The sequence below is a fragment of the Lolium rigidum genome, chromosome 5 (assembly GCF_022539505.1).
Source record: "Lolium rigidum isolate FL_2022 chromosome 5, APGP_CSIRO_Lrig_0.1, whole genome shotgun sequence".
In the NCBI taxonomy this organism is placed as follows: domain Eukaryota; kingdom Viridiplantae; phylum Streptophyta; class Magnoliopsida; order Poales; family Poaceae; genus Lolium; species Lolium rigidum.
The window spans coordinates 238,870,808-238,889,934 of NC_061512.1; the positions used below are offsets into that span (position 1 = coordinate 238,870,808).

The window sequence follows — 19,127 nt, forward strand, 5'->3', positions numbered from 1 at the left end:
GGGTAGCTCAAGGGGCCCTGCGGCTGCGTATCCGAACTCCTCCTCGGCCTCCTCCAGCAGTGTCCGGAACAAAGGGTGGTTCACACACTCAGTGCGCACCACAGACCGCTCCCGCCTGGCACCGACATACACTGAGAAGCAACCCCCCGCTGGCTTCTGCTTCACAGGTGTGCTCCGGCACCGGTCCAACGTCTTGGTGATCAGCCCTGCCTTTCTTGTCGCCGACCCCTTCTCAGCCATGCCCATGGTGCAAAAAACTTAGCAAGCTAAGTTGTAAATTTGCAGGAAAATGTGTAGCAAGCTTGGAATTGGGAGGTAAGGAGAGGGATGGTAATGTCATATATATAGACGGATCGACCAAGACATGGTCTGTCGATTGAAAGGCCGTATTTGAGATATGGAGCCAATGAGAGTGACTCAAAGACTTCAATATCTTGTTGCAAACACGCAAAATACTTCTGCGTCATTTCATTTTATTTAAACAACAAAGGGAAATGGAGGGGAAATAGTCAGACAATTATTGCATATATAGAATTACAGTTGCGCCTTAATTATTTACGCATCTTGTTGCTTTATTAGTAGCATTTGTTCTTAGTATACAGTCATGATTCAGTAGTACTTTATATTAATGACATGTTAATTAGAGTAGGATTTGGCAGCCTCCAAAGGTTAATATGAGGAGCTGCGACTGTGGAAGCGTGTGTGACATCATCATGCTCTGGTGGTCGACTTGGAACTGGAAGGGGCCAATGGCGTCATGGCAAGTTGGCAATAATACACTAGATTTAGCTGCTTAGTTAGATTAAATTAATCCATCTTCTCTGACCTGCGTTTGCAGCATGATTACGATTAGTTTTGCGTTGTCAAACTCCCCAACCACAAGACTTGTTTAGTATGGAACGATCCAAACCGACGGTACCAGAGATGTTTTTCTTTTATGGGCTCAGCTTGCAACTGGGCGCCATTTTTCATCAGCATCCTGGGATCTGACACCTGGATCAAATAATGCACGAACTATATACTTGTTGGTGGATAGGGTTTCTGTGTTGGTAGATACGGTTTGGATAGGCTTAATTAAGAGTGCTAGATATATATGTTGTGTGTCCCGACCTGATTGCTTCAGCCCTGTTGAACTCTGAATTGCAGTTGCCAAGAGTTCAGGGGTGAATCTGTTTTGGACACATCTGTTGGCATTGATGGAAATGACCCCATATCGTATCTCTGTGTTTTATTCCTTTGTTCATAAATTGTGAACTGCATTTCCACCCTTTATGGCTTGGCTACATACACTGTAATCTGGCTTGGATCGCCTTGTATTGGGAGGGATTTCGTCCAAATTCACCGTGCACCTGGAAAATCTTATAGTTATGCATACAAGCTGGAGAAGAAAAACAGTGGGCTGATGCACTTTAATACAAAGGAATTTCATAAGATCTTTAGAGAATTTGAAACCTTGGAAATTCTTTTTACGCAGATCTTTTGATATGCATGATCAGAATTTTAAGGGTTTCTATATGGATTCCTTTACGGCTTATTTGATTCAAAGGATATCCAAAGGATTTTTTTTGAGGATTCATATTCTTAGTATTTTTTTCTAACTGGGTTGTTTTGCTTTGTAGGATTTCAAGCCATATGAATATTTCCTTAGAATTTATTTGTCTTAGATGTCATATGGAAATTGGGCAACTCTATCTCCAGTAACCAGTTACAGTCATGCCTGCACCTATTCCCTGGTGCCATCTGCAAAATTGGGAAACTTCTTGCATGGTATAGACCAGTTGAAAGCAATTTTTTTCACACGAAGTTGAAAGCAATTCTCTGCTTGATTTTAGGGCATAGATAAACATTTAAAAACTTTGATTCTAATGTGTATCTGTATAACACTTTCTGTGACAGACACTGCAACTAGGAGGGGAACATGGGTCAACATCTAACATTGTCTTCTCACAAAAATAGAAAAAGGGAAAAATGATATATCTAACATTGACCAATCTATGATGAGGTTGTTCACCATAATTGCGAATGCTAAGATTGCTCCGAGTTTGTACATGGTATTTTGAGAATATGAGCTCAACAGAAACTCAGAGCGCATCAACTCGGCCACCATGCAATCCAGTGCATATGTTAGGATCGGCCCACGGTGATAGGCTGGCTGGTGCCAAGCAGACCATAGGAGTTCCTCCTGCCAAGGCCTGCTGCCCTCTGCTTCTCCTCCTCGATCTGCTCCAGCACCCTAGCGAACGCGTCGGCGTCGCAAGGCAGCTCGAGTGGACCTGCGGCCGTGTACCCAAACTCCTCCTCGGCCTCCTCCAGCAGTGTCCGGAACAGCGGGTGGTTTAAGCACTCAGTGCGCACCACGAACCGCTGCCTCCCGGCACCGACGTACACCGAGAAGCAGCCCTCTGCCGGCTTCTGCCTCACCGGCGTGCTCCGGCACCGGTCCAGCGTCTTGGTGATCAACCCGGGCTTCCTCCCTTTCATCTCCGTCGCTGACCTCTTCTCAGCCATGCCCATGGTGCACAAAACTTAGCAAGCTAAGTTGCAAATTTGTAGACAAAATGTGTAGCAATTAGCAAGCCTGGAATTGGGAGGTGGGGTGGAGAGGGTTGGAATGGTGTATATATATGGACGGATGGACCAGGGGTTTTTCATGTCGATCGAAAGGTTGTATTGGATATATGGAGCCGATGAGAGCGACCCAAAGACTTTATTTCTTGTTGCAAACACGCAAAGGGCTTCTGCATCATTTCATTAAAGGAACATAGAGAAATGGAGGGGAAATAGTCAGACAATCATTATTGTGTATATAGAATCGCAGTTGCCACCTTAATTGTTTATGCACCTTGTTGCTTTATTACTTGATAATGCATTTATGATACTGTAGTACTTAATACTGTATCAATATGTTGATTAGGTTACGATTTGGCAGCCTCGGAAGGGTAACTCAAGGAGGAGCTAGCTGCGGCTGTGGAGGCCAGCGTGTGTGCCATGCCATGCCATCAGAGTCGTCTGACTTGGAGCTGGAGTCTGGTGGGGTGGGTTGCCAATGGCGTCATGGCAAGTTGTCAATAATGCACTAGATTTAGCTGCAAGTTTAGATTTGATTAACCAATCATCTCTGACCTGCGCTTTCTGCATGATTGCGACTAGTTTTGGGGTGCTGTTCAGAGCAACAAACGATGGATGCAACGCTCCAAACCGACGGCTCCCGTGGTGGTTTTGTTTTATGTACTCAGGTTTGCGATCGGGGCGCATGTACGTGTCATCTGCAGTCCGGGGTTTGACACCTGGGTCTAATAATGCACGAACTAAATACTTTTTAGTGGATAGTGTTTGTGTATTTAGTGGATAGTGTTTGTGTATTTAGTGGATAGGGTTTGTGTAGATTTAGTTAAGTTAACAGCTGCTGGATGTGTGTGTCTCCAGCTGATTGCTTGAGTTCCTTCTGAACTCTGAATTTCCGTTGCCAAGAACTTTTCAGGGGCGAATCTGTCTTTGACACTCAGTATACATGAATGGAACTGACCCTATGTCGTATCTTAGTGTTTTTATTCCCTTGTGTTGTATATTCATAAATTGTGAACTGCGTTTCCACCCTCTATGGCTGTATACATACACTGTGATCTGACTTAATCGCCTTAGGTTGTGATATTTTTGTTCAAATTCACTGTTCATCTGGAGAATGAATAGTTAGATTATACTAAGAACTAGCAGAATGCCCGTGCTTCGCTACGGAGCAAACGACCGTTAATATATTTTAGATGTATCAAGGGTGGAAAGTGTTTCATTTTTCAAATTTGGAAGCCCTCCAAAAATTTTGTGGTGATGCCGATGTATAATGGGTGCCAGGCTTCCCCTAAAAACCATAACGAACTTGCGGTTAATTAGATTTTTCAAAGCATCAATTTCATAATGGAGTTTGATATTAATACATATGAGTGTCAACAATACAAGATTCAACATAATGTTCTAACAATAACGAAAAATAAGCTCAGTTTAATCTTTATCATTTCGAACAGATAAAAATGAGAGTCTATAATTTATGATCCCCAAATGTTTCGTGGATTTATTTAATAATGAGAAAATTGTAAACGTATTTAAATTGGGTACATAACCTTTCTATAACTCCTTAAAAAACCAGAGCATGAACATATACCATGGATCAACAGAAAACTTGTTGAGATAGTAAGTAGATGTGACCGAGGCAAAAGTATCGGGAGCGAAGGACGAGAGGGATAATGACTATCAGTTATGGGTGGTATTTGGTTTGTAATTTCTAGATATGTGACACCATACATTCACAAGTGTCACCTTAATAGTAAAGATTTGTTAATTCTAGCCGATTTACACGGAGGGATTTTTTGAGATAGTAAGTCGATGTGACCGAGACAAAATTATCGAGAGCGAAGGACGCAAGGCATAAGGATTGCCTAAGAACGCCTATGCCTACTCGTCGTCATCGTCGCTGTCGTTCATGACGGGCTCCAGTACCGGCCACGACCAGTTGGCAAGCGGCGGAACATACACCGGTGCCGCCGGCGGTGGTGGAGATGGAGCAGCCCACGTCTGTGGTGGTGGTTGAGCAGCCCACTCCGGTGGTGGAGGTGGAGCTGCCCACGGGTTGTACGGCGAAGGTGGAGGCGGCGGTTGCACCGGTTGCGGGGCCGAGTCCTCGAGCGCCCGTCGTAGGGCCTCTTCCTCCGTGAGGCCCGGCGGCATGATGTCAATGGCGTACCAGGGCAGCGGCGGCTGCACCGGTCGGTCCACCTCCGAGACGAGGACGCCGAGCCTCGTGATCTTGTCGTCCGTCATTGTCGCCGGGTACTCGAACTCCCGGCCCTCCGCCATGGCCAACTGCCATTCCTGGAAAATGCAGGCGACGCAGTCTTCGCTGTCATCTTTGGCCTCCTCGTTGTGGTATGCCAGCGCATAGTTGTAGTTGTCGTCCTCCCCGTCGTCCTGTGGAGGTGCCGGCGGCTCCCGTGTTCGCTGAAGAGGCGGCGGTGGATAGTCAAAAGGGAACTCTATGTCGCCGAGGAAGCCTGCCATCCTCCTCGGATCCTTCTCGGTCTTGCGCCAGGTGCGCCAGGTGTTGGAGTCGATGGCGTAGGCGGGATCAGCGTGGAGGTCCGGCGGCAGAGTACCACCGCCGGTGCCGGATCTCGGCGCTCCTCTCGGCTCGCGCGAGGCACCGGCGGGACAGGCACCGGAGGTATCTGAGCCGCCGCCCGCCGCCGGCGGTGTGCACGTCCCGCCAGCCCGCGCACCGCGTCCGGTTGTCGTACATGAGCCGCGCCACGTTGACGGACAGCGGCACCCCGTGCGTCCGCTCCGCCTTCTTGGTGCCGCTACGGGACGCCTCGAAGTCGTTCTTCTTCTTCCCCATGGTGATGCGGTGGCGCACGGTGGTGAGGGGTTGGAGTGGAGGTGTCCGTGGTGTGGGCGATGCCAGAGACGATGTCGTCGACTTTTAAGGCCGGGCCCGCGCGGGACACGATGTCATTGATGGCGACACAGAAGCCCGGCCCGCCGCCCGTCAGTGCGTGTGCAAAAGAGGCAGTCGCGACATTGATGGCGAAGGCTGCGGCGAAGACGTGGAAGCGATGCCCTCGATACAGCCCTATGGCTCGCTGCCAGGCGGGCTCGGTGCAAAAGTGAGCGGTCATTTGGCGTCTGCGCCGCATCCCAGGCGTAGATATGCGCCGCATTTGCGTCGCTGCGGACAGCCCGATTACTATGCGTCACCCGCTGAACTGGTTCCTGACACATTTTCGGCCCGCTCAGATACAAATGGTGCCTTAGCGTACGGCTTGCGTCGCCCGCTCGAGCTCCACAAAACACATGCGCACATGTACATTAGTGGAAAACTTGGCCTACATGAGATACCCAGCCAAGCCGTGGACAAGAGCAGTTCCCACCCGTCCTTCCTGCCGCCGCCGCTTCGGATTGGCTGCCCGTCGCTGCGCTCCGTCAGAAAGGTTCTTCCTTGCCAAACTGCGTGGTCGCCATCCCAAACCCGCGATTCCATTTTCGCTAAGTAGCCTGCCAGCCTCGCTGGGTCGTGGGTATGTGCTTCGTTGTGTCTAAGGAACGGGAAAGAAGGAACTGAGATTGAATTAGGAAAAGGAGAGCGTGGCAAGAAAATCGGAGGCAGTTAAAATGCCTTATATCACGAATGTGCTAACGCAGAAATTCAGAGCCAACAGCCACCCCCGATTTTTCTTCCACACAAGAGAGCTACGCGTCAGATAAGGTAGGGCGCGCAGGTTTTTTTTTTCAAGATTGCGTTGAGATAAATCATCTTGGTAGGATAAAGACGTGTTAGTTGAGAAATTGTAGGTGTTTGTTGTACCATTTGAAATTTTGAAAAGCTACGCCTAACTGGACGAGAGATTTTTAAGGGCGGTGGCATTTAAAGACGTGGGGGTATTATTGTCCATCCTGAAAATGTGACACCAGACATTCACCAGTTTGCTCTTAATAGTAGAGATAAAAATAAGCTCAGTTTAATCTTTATCATTTCGAACAGATAAAAATGAGAGTCTATAATTTATGATCCCCAAATGTTTCGTGGATTTATTTAATAATGAGAAAATTGTAAACGTATTTAAATTGGGTACATAACCTTTCTATAACTCCTTAAAAAACCAGAGCATGAACATATACCATGGATCAACGAAAACTTGTTGAGATAGTAAGTAGATGTGACCGAGGCAAAAGTATCGGGAGCGAAGGACGAGAGGGATAATGACTATCGGTTATGGGTGGTATTTGGTTTGTAATTTCTAGATATGTGACACCATACATTCACAAGTGTCACCTTAATAGTAAAGATTTGTTAATTCTAGCCGATTTACACGGAGGGATTTTTTGAGATAGTAAGTCGATGTGACCGAGACAAAATTATCGAGAGCGAAGGACGCAAGGCATAAGGATTGCCTAAGAACGCCTATGCCTACTCGTCGTCGTCGTCGCTGTCGTTCACGACGGGCTCCAGTACCGGCCACGACCAGCTGGCAAGCGGCGGAACATACACCGGTGCCGCCGGCGGTGGTGGAGATGGAGCACCCCACGCCGGTGGTGGAGGTTGAGCAGCCCATGCCGGTGGTGGAGGTGGAGCCGCCCACGGGTTGTACGGCGGTGGTTGCACCGGTTGCGGGGCCTAGTCCTCGAGCGCCCGTCGTAGGGCCTCTTACTCCGTGAGGCCCGGTGGCATGATGCCGATGCCATACCGAGGCAGCGGCGGCTGCACCGGTCGGTCCACCTCCGAGACGAGGACGCCGAGCCTCTCGATCTCTTCGTCCGTCATCGTCGTCGGGTACTCGAACTCCCGGCCCTCCTCCATGGCCAACTGCCATTCCTGGAAAATGCGAGTGCGACGCAGTCTTCGTTGTCATCTTTGGCCTCCTCGTTGTGGTATGCCGCCGCATAGTTGTAGTTGTCGTCCTCCCCGTCGTCCTGTGGAGGTGCCGGCGGCTCCCGTGTTCGCTGAAGAGGCGGCGGTGGATAGTCAAAAGGGAACTCTATGTCGCCGAGGAAGCCTGCCATCCTCCTCGGATCCTTCTCGGTCTTGCGCCCCAGGTGCGCCAGGTGTTGGAGTCGATGGCGTAGGCGGGATCAGCGTGGAGGTCCGACGGCAGGTACCACCGCCGGTGCCGGATCTCGGCGCTCCTCTCTGGCTCGCGCGGAGGCACCAGCGGGACAGGCACCCGGAGGTATCTGAGCCGCCAGCCGCCGCCAGGCAGGTGCACGTCCCGCCAGCCCGCGCACCGCGTCCAGTTGCTGTACATGAGCCGCGCCACGTTGACGGACAGCGGCACCCTGTGCGTCCGCTCCGCCTTCTTGGTGCCGCTACGGGACGCCTCGAAGTCGTTCTTCTTCTTCCCCATGGTGATGCGGTGGCGCACGGTGGTGAGGGGTTGGAGTGGAGGTGTCCGTGGTGTGGGCGATGCCAGAGACGATGTCGTCGACTTTTAAGGCCGGGCCCGCGCGGGACACGATGTCATTGATGGCGACACAGAAGCCCAGCCACCGCCCGTCAGTGCGTGTGCAAAAGAGGCAGTCGCGACATTGATGGCGAAGGCTGCGGCGAAGACGTGGAAGCGATGCCCTCGATACAGCCCTATGGCTCGCTGCCAGGCGGGCTCGGTGGAAAAGTGAGCGGTCATTTGGCGTCTGCGCCGCATCCCAGGCGTAGATATGCGCCGCATTTGCGTCGCTGCGGACAGCCCGATTACTATGCGTCACCCGCCGAACCGGTTCCTCGACACATTTTCGGCCCGCTCAGATACAAATGGTGCCTTAGCGTCTCGTTTGCGTCGCCCGCTCGAGCTCCACAAAACACATGCGCACATGTACATTAGTGGAAAACTTGGCCTACATGAGATACCCAGCCAAGCCGTGGACAAGAGCAGTTCCCACCCGTCCTTCCTGCCGCCGCCGCTTCTGATTTGGCTGCCCGTCGCCGCGCTCCGTCGGAAAGGTTCTTCCTTGCCAAACTGCGTGGTCGCCATCCCAAACCCGCGATTCCATTTTCGCTAAGTAGCCTGCCAGCCTCGCTGGGTCGTGGGTATGTGCTTCGTTGTGTCTAAGGAACGGGAAAGAAGGAACTGAGATTGAATTAGGAAAAGGAGAGCGTGGCAAGAAAATCGGAGGCAGTTAAAATGCCTTATATCACGAATGTGCTAACGCAGAAATTCAGAGCCAACAGCCACCCCGATTTTTCTTCCACACAAGAGAGCTACGCGTCAGATAAGGTAGGGCGCGCAGGTTTTTTTTTTCAAGATTGCGTTGAGATAAATCATCTTGGTAGGATAAAGACGTGTTAGTTGAGAAATTATAGGTGTTTGTTGTACCATTTGAAATTTTGAAAAGCTACGCCTAACTGGACGAGAGATTTTTAAGGGCGGTGGCATTTAAAGACGTGGGGGTATTATTGTCCATCCTGAAAATGTGACACCAGACATTCACCAGTTTGCTCTTAATAGTAGAGATAAAAATAAGCTCAGTTTAATCTTTATCATTTCGAACGAGATAAAAATGAGAGTCTATAATTTATGATCCCCAAATGTTTCGTGGATTTATTTAATAATGAGAAAATTGTAAACGTATTTAAATTGGGTACATAACCTTTCTATAACTCCTTAAAAAACCAGAGCATGAACATATACCATGGATCAACAGAAAACTTGTTGAGATAGTAAGTAGATGTGACCGAGGCAAAAGTATCGGGAGCGAAGGACGAGAGGGATAATGACTATCGGTTATGGGTGGTATTTGGTTTGTAATTTCTAGATATGTGACACCATACATTCACAAGTGTCACCTTAATAGTAAAGATTTGTTAATTCTAGCCGATTTACACGGAGGGATTTTTTGAGATAGTAAGTCGATGTGACCGAGACAAAATTATCGAGAGCGAAGGACGCAAGGCATAAGGATTGCCTAAGAACGCCTATGCCTACTCGTCGTCGTCGTCGCTGTCGTTCACGACGGGCTCCAGTACCGGCCACGACCAGTTGGCAAGCGGCGGAACATACACCGGTGCCGCCGGCGGTGGTGGAGATGGAGCAGCCCACGTCTGTGGTGGTGGTTGAGCAGCCCACTCCGGTGGTGGAGGTGGAGCTGCCCACGGGTTGTACGGCGAAGGTGGAGGCGGCGGTTGCACCGGTTGCGGGGCCGAGTCCTCGAGCGCCCGTCGTAGGGCCTCTTCCTCCGTGAGGCCCGGCGGCATGATGTCAATGGCGTACCGGGCAGCGGCGGCTGCACCGGTCGGTCCACCTCCGAGACGAGGACGCCGAGCCTCGTGATCTTGTCGTCCGTCATTGTCGCCGGGTACTCGAACTCCCGGCCCTCCGCCATGGCCAACTGCCATTCCTGGAAAATGCAGGCGACGCAGTCTTCGTTGTCATCTTTGGCCTCCTCGTTGTGGTATGCCAGCGCATAGTTGTAGTTGTCGTCCTCCCCGTCGTCCTGTGGAGGTGCCGGCGGCTCCCGTGTTCGCTGAAGAGGCGGCGGTGGATTGTCAAAAGGGAAGTCCATGTCGCCGAGGAAGCCCGCCATCCTCCTCGGATCCTTCTCGGTCTTGCGCCAGGTGCGCCAGGTGTTGGAGTCGATGGCGTAGGCGGGATCAGCGTGGAGGTCCGACGGCAGGTACCACCGCCGGTGCCGGATCTCGGCGCTCCTCTCTGGCTCGCGCGGAGGCACCAGCGGGACAGGCACCCGGAGGTATCGAGCCGCCGGCCGCCGCCGGGCGGGTGCACGTCCCGCCAGCCCGCGCACCGCGTCCGGTTGCTGTGTACATGAGCCGCGCCACGTTGACGGACAGCGGCACCCTGTGCGTCCGCTCCGCCTTCTTGGTGCCGCTACGGGACGCCTCGAAGTCGTTCTTCTTCTTCCCCATGGTGATGCGGTGGCGCACGGTGGTGAGGGGTTGGAGTGGAGGTGTCCGTGGTGTGGGCGATGCCAGAGACGATGTCGTCGACTTTTAAGGCCGGGCCCGCGCGGGACACGATGTCATTGATGGCGACACAGAAGCCCAGCCGCCGCCCGTCAGTGCGTGTGCAAAAGAGGCAGTCGCGACATTGATGGCGAAGGCTGCGGCGAAGACGTGGAAGCGATGCCCTCGATACAGCCCTATGGCTCGCTGCCAGGCGGGCTCGGTGCAAAAGTGAGCGGTCATTTGGGCGTCTGCGCCGCATCCCAGGCGTAGATATGCGCCGCATTTGCGTCGCTGCGGACAGCCCGATTACTATGCGTCACCCGCTGAACTGGTTCCTGACACATTTTCGGCCCGCTCAGATACAAATGGTGCCTTAGCGTCTGTTTGCGTCGCCCGCTCGAGCTCCACAAAACACATGCGCACATGTACATTAGTGGAAAACTTGGCCTACATGAGATACCCAGCCAAGCCGTGGACAAGAGCAGTTCCCACCCGTCCTTCCTGCCGCCGCCGCTTCTGATTTGGCTGCCCGTCGCTGCGCTCCGTCAGAAAGGTTCTTCCTTGCCAAACTGCGTGGTCGCCATCCCAAACCCGCGATTCCATTTTCGCTAAGTAGCCTGCCAGCCTCGCTGGGTCGTGGGTATGTGCTTCGTTGTGTCTAAGGAACGGGAAAGAAGGAACTGAGATTGAATTAGGAAAAGGAGAGCGTGGCAAGAAAATCGGAGGCAGTTAAAATGCCTTGTATCACGAATGTGCTAACGCAGAAATTCAGAGCCAACAGCCACCCCCGATTTTTCTTCCACACAAGAGAGCTACGCGTCAGATAAGGTAGGGCGCGCAGGTTTTTTTTTTCAAGATTGCGTTGAGATAAATCATCTTGGTAGGATAAAGACGTGTTAGTTGAGAAATTGTAGGTGTTTGTTGTACCATTTGAAATTTTGAAAAGCTACGCCTAACTGGACGAGAGATTTTTAAGGGCGGTGGCATTTAAAGACGTGGGGGTATTATTGTCCATCCTGAAAATGTGACACCAGACATTCACCAGTTTGCTCTTAATAGTAGAGATACTAAAATACCGTATGTAAACAAGGTGGCTTTTACTTGTAGAAGAAAAGCAATGAGCTTGAGTACTTGACAAAATAGCTGTTCGTGTAACAGACAATTTGCACTTATTAGTAGGATCCAAGAGAAAGGACAAGGCAGCGATTCTGGTCACCTCTATCTCCTGCATTCGGTTACAGAAATATGTGCACACTATTCCCTAGTGGCTTGTGCAAATCAGGCAACCCGTTCCGTGGTATTTCCTGTGTCTTAAAATAAGTGTTTTAGACTTTTTTAGATGTGGATGTATCTACCAATAAAAATGCATCTAGATATATATCTATATCTAGATAAAGTTATGACACTTACTTTTAGACGAAGGTAGTATACTAGATGAAGATCAGACCTAACCCTCTTTGATTCAAAGGAACTTTATCGGATTTTTGGAGAATTCAAATCCGTAGGTAGATCATCTGATTCACACGATTAGGATCGATTAGGATTCTTGTATGACCCCTTTGGTTCGAAGGATTCAAAAAACATGGCAATAGTAAAAATAAATAATTGACAGTCCGCTACTCGGTGCAGCCGTGCAGGGGCTAGAGTGCTCGGCATGCCCATAAAGATGACTACGACCATAGCTATTGTGACTCTAATTCTGCCTAATGTCTGCGTTGGGCATTTGCCCAAGGCGCGCCAGGTGCCTGACCTCTCGAATCTATGTAGGGTGGAAGAAGGAAGAAAAAGAATGCATAGAAACGCTAGAGAAAAAGAAGGCAGATGGAAGAAGGAAGAACTCAAAAGCAGAACACATGTCACATGGACCAGGAAAAACGCCTATGGTGGAGGTGTGCTGATCTGCATACATTGTTTGGAGTTTGCTCGGACTTTCCTTGGGTTGAGAACTCATGACCTGACCTCAGAGGTTGGTTCTAGCAAAATTGGCATAGTGCATCGTTCCCTTCATGGAGGTGTCCTTGTTGGAGCACCTCTCCTGCTACCCTCGAGTTTCCATCACATCGTTGATGTTTGTTATAAATATTTTGTTGATCACATTTGTTTCTTTTATTTTTTTTATAATTTGGGTTTGTACATTCTTGATGTCCTGACTAACTTTTATAGTCTTGTTGGTGCAGAATTTGAGTGTAATTGGTAGCTTCTTTTTTTTTGACAATCAATACCACATATATTCATAATAATAACAAATAGTACATGGTAGAGATACACGAGCTGTCTCCAGCGATTACAAAATAAAGTCTAAAAGATACTAGCAAATCTTCGAGGTCTTCAAACTCTTTCTTCTTCCAAGACATAATCTTGTACTTTTCACGAAGGCAGACCAAAGATAGATAACAAACCATAGACCTGTAAATACCAACGAAGGTTCTCCCATAATTTTAATTTGAGCCGCAATGCCAAGGCTGCGTGCACGCGTGCAACCATTAAAGTAGTCAATCAACATCGGCAAGAGTACCAACACCAGTATATCAGGGAATAAAAACCGATCTGCCTTGTCGACGTTGATGGAGAGCCGAGAGTACGAATCACCATTGTCGAGGACGTAGCAACCGGGACAAAAACTGCGAGGATAATCCTCATCGTGGCAACCATGAGAAAAGATCCAAGATCGATCTGGCGAAGTAAGATCTGAACACCCATACCTAGATAATTGTAATCTTTCAGCACCACCATTGACGTCGGGAAGGAGATCTCGACGTCGAACGAAAGACCGAAGATCACCTACTGCAGACGATGCCATCTCCATTGCGGGGAAACCAACAAGAAAACGGCGACCAAAAACCTAACATAAACTACTGAAAAGACTACTTTTATTGAAAACTCCACTCATAGATCGGGTTCCCCACTCCTCCCGACGCCGGTGAAGCCGGCCGGAGGAGGGGGAACCGATCTATGGAGGAGGTTGAGCCGGGGCGGCTAGGGCTTTTTCTCAAGAGGCGGCAGCTACAGGGACGTAAGGTCGTATGTAATTGGTAGCTTCTTGATATTGATATATTCATTTTATCGAAAAAGAAAGGGAAAAAACAAAGGATTGCAATGTCATGCTAATTCCAATCCTACATAATTTTGTATATATGCACCAAAGTTTGTTTGATTGAGTCAAAAGAAAAGAAAAGGATTCTAGCTAAGAGGTTTGAGTGTCTGTTAGATTTCCCATGAAATCTAGTGAAAATGATTCCTTAAAAAAAATCTAATGGGATTCAAATACTCTGAAATTCCAACCAAAATCCTATGAACCAAATGACCCCTTAAGAGCATGTCTAACAGGCCCCATATTTTTTCGCCCCGTAAAACGCGAGTAGAGGGCCCTGTATCCGGTTTTCACCGGCGGAAAACTCGGACGAGCTAGCAGAACCCGTATCCCCACCCCGTATACGGGTTCTGCTAGCTCGTCCGAGTTTCCGGCCCCTCAAAACAGGGTTTTAGACAGCAATTTGCACAACAATTTCACATCAAACATAGCACATCCAAAATATATGATGCATAATTCATAGTTTTAACATCACAACGCGATCATAGGCAATTTTCAAGCCACGGAAGTTCCCAAATGTGATCAACCATCAACGGATCCATCGCCACCGGCGCCACCGCTCGCCGGAGACTCACCTTGAGCACGAGCTTGACGCGTAGCCTTCTTCCTCGCAATGATGTCCGCCTTGGTCTCGTTCCACCACGCCAGCTGATCCTCGTCCATGCCGTCGGTGCGCATCATCATGATTCCCTCTCCTCGGCCAAGAGCTCCTTCATGGCCTTGGCTTCTTTGGCTGCGATCATCTTCATGTCAAGCTCGGCCTTCAACTTGGCATCTTTCCTCCTTGCTTGCACCTTGGCAAGCTTCACCTCACTCTTCTTGTCGGTGATGAGGAGCTTGGTCTCCAACGTCTTCATCGTCAATGCCTCCTTGGACTTCATGAGTTCATCTCCGTCTCGTCGTCGTTGAGCAACTCGTCGATGTCCGAATCGTCGGAATCCGACGACGACCAATCGGTCGACGTCGCGTCCAAATCCGCCATGTGCACATCCTCCGAAGCCATCTACCACGGTGTACCATACATCAGCCCCAAATCCGACCAATTTACCGGCGGCAACGAAGAAGAACGCGGCGGAATACTCACCGGCGACAAACGGCGGAGAAGACCACGGCGGGAGGGCGGCGGCGCGCGCGGAGGGACGCGGAACTTCGGCGGGGGTGCGCCGGAGGTGCGGCGGGCGTCGACGCAGCTCGGCGCGGCTCGGCGGACGGCGGAGGGGCGCGGATCTGACGGATTCCGCGCGGCGTGCGGGTGGCTGCGGCGGCGCGTGGGGGAAAATGGGTGGGGGGGAACTGAAATGTCCGCGCGCGCTTTCGGAATTGGGATACTGGTTTCGCCCACTATCCCTGCTCCCACCCCGCACAAGTAGGGGGCGACAACCCGCCCCGTACTCGAAAACAGCAAAAAACGATGCGTGAGCCGTTTTTACGAGGCGTGCTAGACGGCCGGGTAGAGCCGAAACCCTCAAATCGGCGGTTATTATACGGATTTGCCCCTTTTACGGGGTCTGTTAGACCTACTCTAAGGACTTATTTGGGTCTATTTGATTCAAAGAACCTGTGAAGGATTGTAATCCTAGGTATTTTTTCTAAGTGGGCTCCTTATTGTGTAGGATCGCATGCGCGCGTAATGATTTTTTCTCGTGAATTCATTTGTACTAGACTTCATATGCAAAAATATATCCACTTCAATCTTTTTTCAATCCTATAGTATGCAGTCAAACATCTTTTGTAGGACTGCGCTCTGTTTTGGATACACATTTCAATAATCTATTCAAACCTCTTGCTACAATTTCCTTGTTTTTAGTGTGCAATACTATTTGATCCAAATTCCTGTGTAGTTTTCTTATTCCGTTTTTGTCATATTGATGTGTTTTGCATTATGCCGAACTTAGAGCATCTCTAGTCGCGTCCCCCAACAGTGTCCAAATTAAGTGTTTGGGGAACACCGCTCCTAGTTGTCGTTTTTGGGGCGCGCCTGTTTTCAGCCATGTCCCCCAAAAGTGTCCCCTAATTTTTTGGGGGTTAGAGTTAGGGTTAGGATTAGGCTTAGAGTTTAGGGTTTAAGGTTTAGAGTTAACTATGTCTGATAACATTGTTTTCAAATTAAACGTTAACAAACAACAAAGCAAACAAATAGAAGTTGGGCTAGGTCAAGGGGTCGGCGCAGTTGATGCCTCTCCTTTGAGTCTCCATAGATGCTCTATGAGATCATATTTAAGCTGAGCGTGAACATTGATGTCGTGAATTTCGGTACGCATGGCGAGGAAATCAGCAAACTCTGCAGGCACTTGATGATCAACCTCCGCAAGAGGTTCCCGACACTCGTAGGGACCAACATACCTGGCTCGAGTCCTGCGGTCATTCTCGATGATCATATTGTGCGTGATCACATAAGTTTGCGTCACCTCCCACAGTTGGCGGTCATTGTCGGCATGTGTTGCAGTGTCGGAGAAGTAGTCGTTGTACAACATAGTATGACCCTCCAACCTTTTTCGGGGCTTCAACTTTTTTCTTCCCGGCCTTGAACCTCCACGGTGTGGCCTCTTCTTCTTCTCCTCGGCCGCATCAAGCATTTTTCTTAAGGTAAGCGATGATCGCCAAGTGCTCGCGAACATCGTTGTCGCAGGATGCGTTGTCAACAAGCATTTGTTGGATCATCTCATCGTTGATATCCATCTCTATGAGGAAAATCAAATAGTTAGAAGTCTGTGGCGGCAATAGAGACAACAAACAACGACGGGCGGCGGCTACCAGACAAACGATCGAACACCTTCTGCGTGCGGCGAAGGGGGAGGGGGGAGTGGCCGCCGTGTTCTAGCCAGAGTAGGCGAACCACGGCGAAAAGGGAGGCGAGGGAGTCAGGCGTCACGGTGGAATCCAACGCAATCGAAGTATTGCGCCGGCGGTGGCTGCCGATTTGAGCAATAGTGGAGGGTAGGAACCCACGCTGGTTTTTGTTCTGTCCGGTGTCCCCACATCATCCTCTGTAGCGGGAACGGACTCAGGGCGCCGGACATTGTATTGGACCGGGCCGGATGAAAATAGGGAGGTCCGGGACCTCAAATTTGGGCTATCTTTGCACGCATGTGCGGCGTGGGTGTGTTGTCTATAGGTTTGTGTGAGTACGTGCAGGTTAAGATTTTGAGAATTCGTGAAAAGAAAAACGAAGCTAATAATCATGGTTACGAGTTACTACTACATCCTTAATGAACACACGGACTAGCTCCAATTCCACCACGCAGAGGCCATCTAAAGTCACAAGCAGTGAAGCAACGATCTTGGCAAGAATGCTGAAATCTTCCGAAGCCGGCCGGCCGGTTCACGGCCGAGCCGCCGTTCGTTGTGGAGGCGGGAAACGTTCGAACGGGGGCGGCGCTGATGACACCGGCGCCGACTTGTACAGCGGGAACGGCAAGAACGGTGGCTGCAGAAACGGCACCAGCCACTCCGGCACGTGGAACGGCCACGGGAACGACACCGTCCCTCCGGCGCCCCCGCCGCCGCCCGTAGCGGGAGGCAACGGGAACCCGAACGGCGCCGGCCAGAAGAGCGGCAGGAACGGCCAGAAGAAGAGCGACGACTCGAACGCGTCGCCGTTGGAGCCACCGCCGCCATGACAGAGCGCGCCGTCCCGCTTGGCGGGGCGGAAGTTGAGCGCGTTGAGGTTTAGGAAGCACGCGGCGGCGCTGGCGGCGCCGCGGGAGCCCCGGAGCGCGATGTGCTGCGTGGAGCCGCGGAGGCCCGGGACGTTGCAGGCGGAGGAGGAGCTCCGGACGAGCGTGGCGCGGCACGCCGAGCGGAGCTCGTGCCCCTCCCGGCACTCGAAGCCGTCCACGGGGGGAACGTCCAGCTTGTACACGCCGTGCTGGTCCGTGGTGCGCTCCGCCTCCAGGGAGATCTCCTCCGGCGCCACGCTCGTGGAGTTGTTCACCTTGAAGCTGCACTTGATCAGCACCCTCGCCCCTGCATTACCATGACAGTGTCAGGGCCATCAGTGACGGATAGATTCAGAATCAGAGCTTCTCGTCAAGGAAATGGAAACGCCCGAGTTTGTGCATTAATATTTTCAGAAAAAAGTCGTGCATGATTAGTAAGGTTCACCGTTCATGATCATATCTGATTGCAGATTCGCATTGACCAAGGCTAATCTTGTGCTTGTTAAACGCTGAACTCAAGTTTCAGCAGCAAATGTAGAGTGGTAGAGCAGGAAATCTGTTTCAGTTTCAGTTCCAGGATGAAGCACTGCCATGTAATGCAATGCCTTGGTTGCTCATGCAACATGTGCCAATCTTAATGTTCTGAATTGTTATTTTGAGAAACGTTTCACACAATGCAGTAAACATTGGGAAACACAATTAAGCTGAAGGGAGCAACTCATATATAGTCAACCCAATGTATACTCAAGATTTATGACAAGGCGACTTCATGAAATTTCAGTTAGTGTGACATCTCGTTTAGCATGACTCTGAGCTAAACCGTATACCCAATTTGGGAGCAAGAAAAAAATTGGCCAAACCTAGTAACCTACCACAAACTTGCAGGTTAAATTTGTTTGTACCGTTCAGAAATAAGTGACTTATCTTTGTGAAAATATTAATGTATCTACACACATTTCAGTGCGTAATATCTAGATAAAATTGAGTCAATTATTTCTAAACGAAAGTCGTACACATTACCTTAATAAGTAACTCAATGTCATATCAGATACTATAACCATAACTTGTAGTGCGAATATCTGTTCAGAGTTCAGTCTTGACTATTCGAAAAAGGAGTTCAGACTTGAGTGAAACTACAGAGCACTTTTAACTCTGAAGCAACATGTCATGGCTATGGAATGTACACTGAACATTGAGCAAGAGATTCAGGGGCACACATTGCAATCAACAACGTGCTATAAAACCAAGGGGGAAAAACTGAAACATAGAAGTAGATACTTTAGATTAACTAGCACATTTTCAGTTTCAGAGCAAACTATATAGAGCAACGCAGAACAAGACAGTTTGAAATAGAATGGTAAATGTAAGAGACGGGCAGCCAGAGCATGCTCTGTTCACCTTTGAGGAAGAAGCTGTGCTTGGAGAAGGTGTTGTTGGAGCAGGCGTCGCAGTAGACGGAGCCGACCACGGTGATGTTTTTGGACCTGGAAAGAAACCCGGCCTCGGCGCCGCCGGCGAAGACCAAAGCCACCAGCAGCACCATCGCCATGAGGGGAGCTCTCGAGCTCGCCATTGGGGCCATGAGTTCAGCTCCGTAGCTGGCGAGCAATGGAGATGAGGTTGCGTAGAGAGAGGGATGAGATGGGGAGAGGAGTCTAGTGGAGGAAGGATACAATGGAAGAGAACAAATGCATGTGAATCGGCTTGGACTGGCGCGGGGACATGGAGAAGCTGGTCAAGCACTAGCTGCTGCTGTGTGGTGTTGTGGTCTCTCTTCCTACTTTTTGCATTTTCCTTTTCTTTTGCTCAGTGAAGATTGAGATACATGTAACATACAGCCGGGGTGCAAACATGTGATAGGGTTTATATATGGGACGAAGTAGGATTCTCCAGTGTGTTGTAACGGAGACATTATACTTTCCGCCTTAGATACTAT

At 50.0% G+C, this 19,127-nt stretch overlaps 2 protein-coding genes across 2 annotated transcripts; both read right to left on the bottom strand.

The window, feature by feature from the left end:
- Positions 1-2,124: 2,124 nt before the first annotated feature.
- On the bottom strand, positions 2,125-2,514 carry LOC124655355 (indole-3-acetic acid-induced protein ARG7-like). The gene has a single exon (XM_047194265.1). It carries the CDS (start codon positions 2,512-2,514, stop codon positions 2,125-2,127), a length of 390 nt encoding a protein of 129 aa, XP_047050221.1.
- Positions 2,515-16,854: 14,340 nt separating this feature from the next.
- On the bottom strand, positions 16,855-18,773 carry LOC124652435. Its single transcript, XM_047191445.1, has 2 exons — positions 18,590-18,773; positions 16,855-17,498 (listed from the first exon to the last, which is right to left on the bottom strand). The coding sequence occupies exons 1-2, from the start codon at positions 18,771-18,773 to the stop codon at positions 16,855-16,857; spliced, it is 828 nt and encodes a 275-aa protein (XP_047047401.1).
- Positions 18,774-19,127: the final 354 nt, after the last annotated feature.

What these genes read in the sequence shown, in the direction of transcription:
- LOC124655355 (XM_047194265.1), bottom strand. Translation starts at nt 2,514, where the DNA reads ATGGGCATGGCTGAGAAGAGGTCAGCGACGGAGATGAAAGGGAGGAAG.
- LOC124652435 (XM_047191445.1), bottom strand. Translation starts at nt 18,773, where the DNA reads ATGGCCCCAATGGCGAGCTCGAGAGCTCCCCTCATGGCGATGGTGCTG. An exon ending in GCACAGCTTCTTCCTCAAAG is followed by an intron (nt 17,499 to 18,589) that starts GTGAACAGAGCA and finishes ATGGTAATGCAG; the next exon opens with GGGCGAGGGTGCTGATCAAG.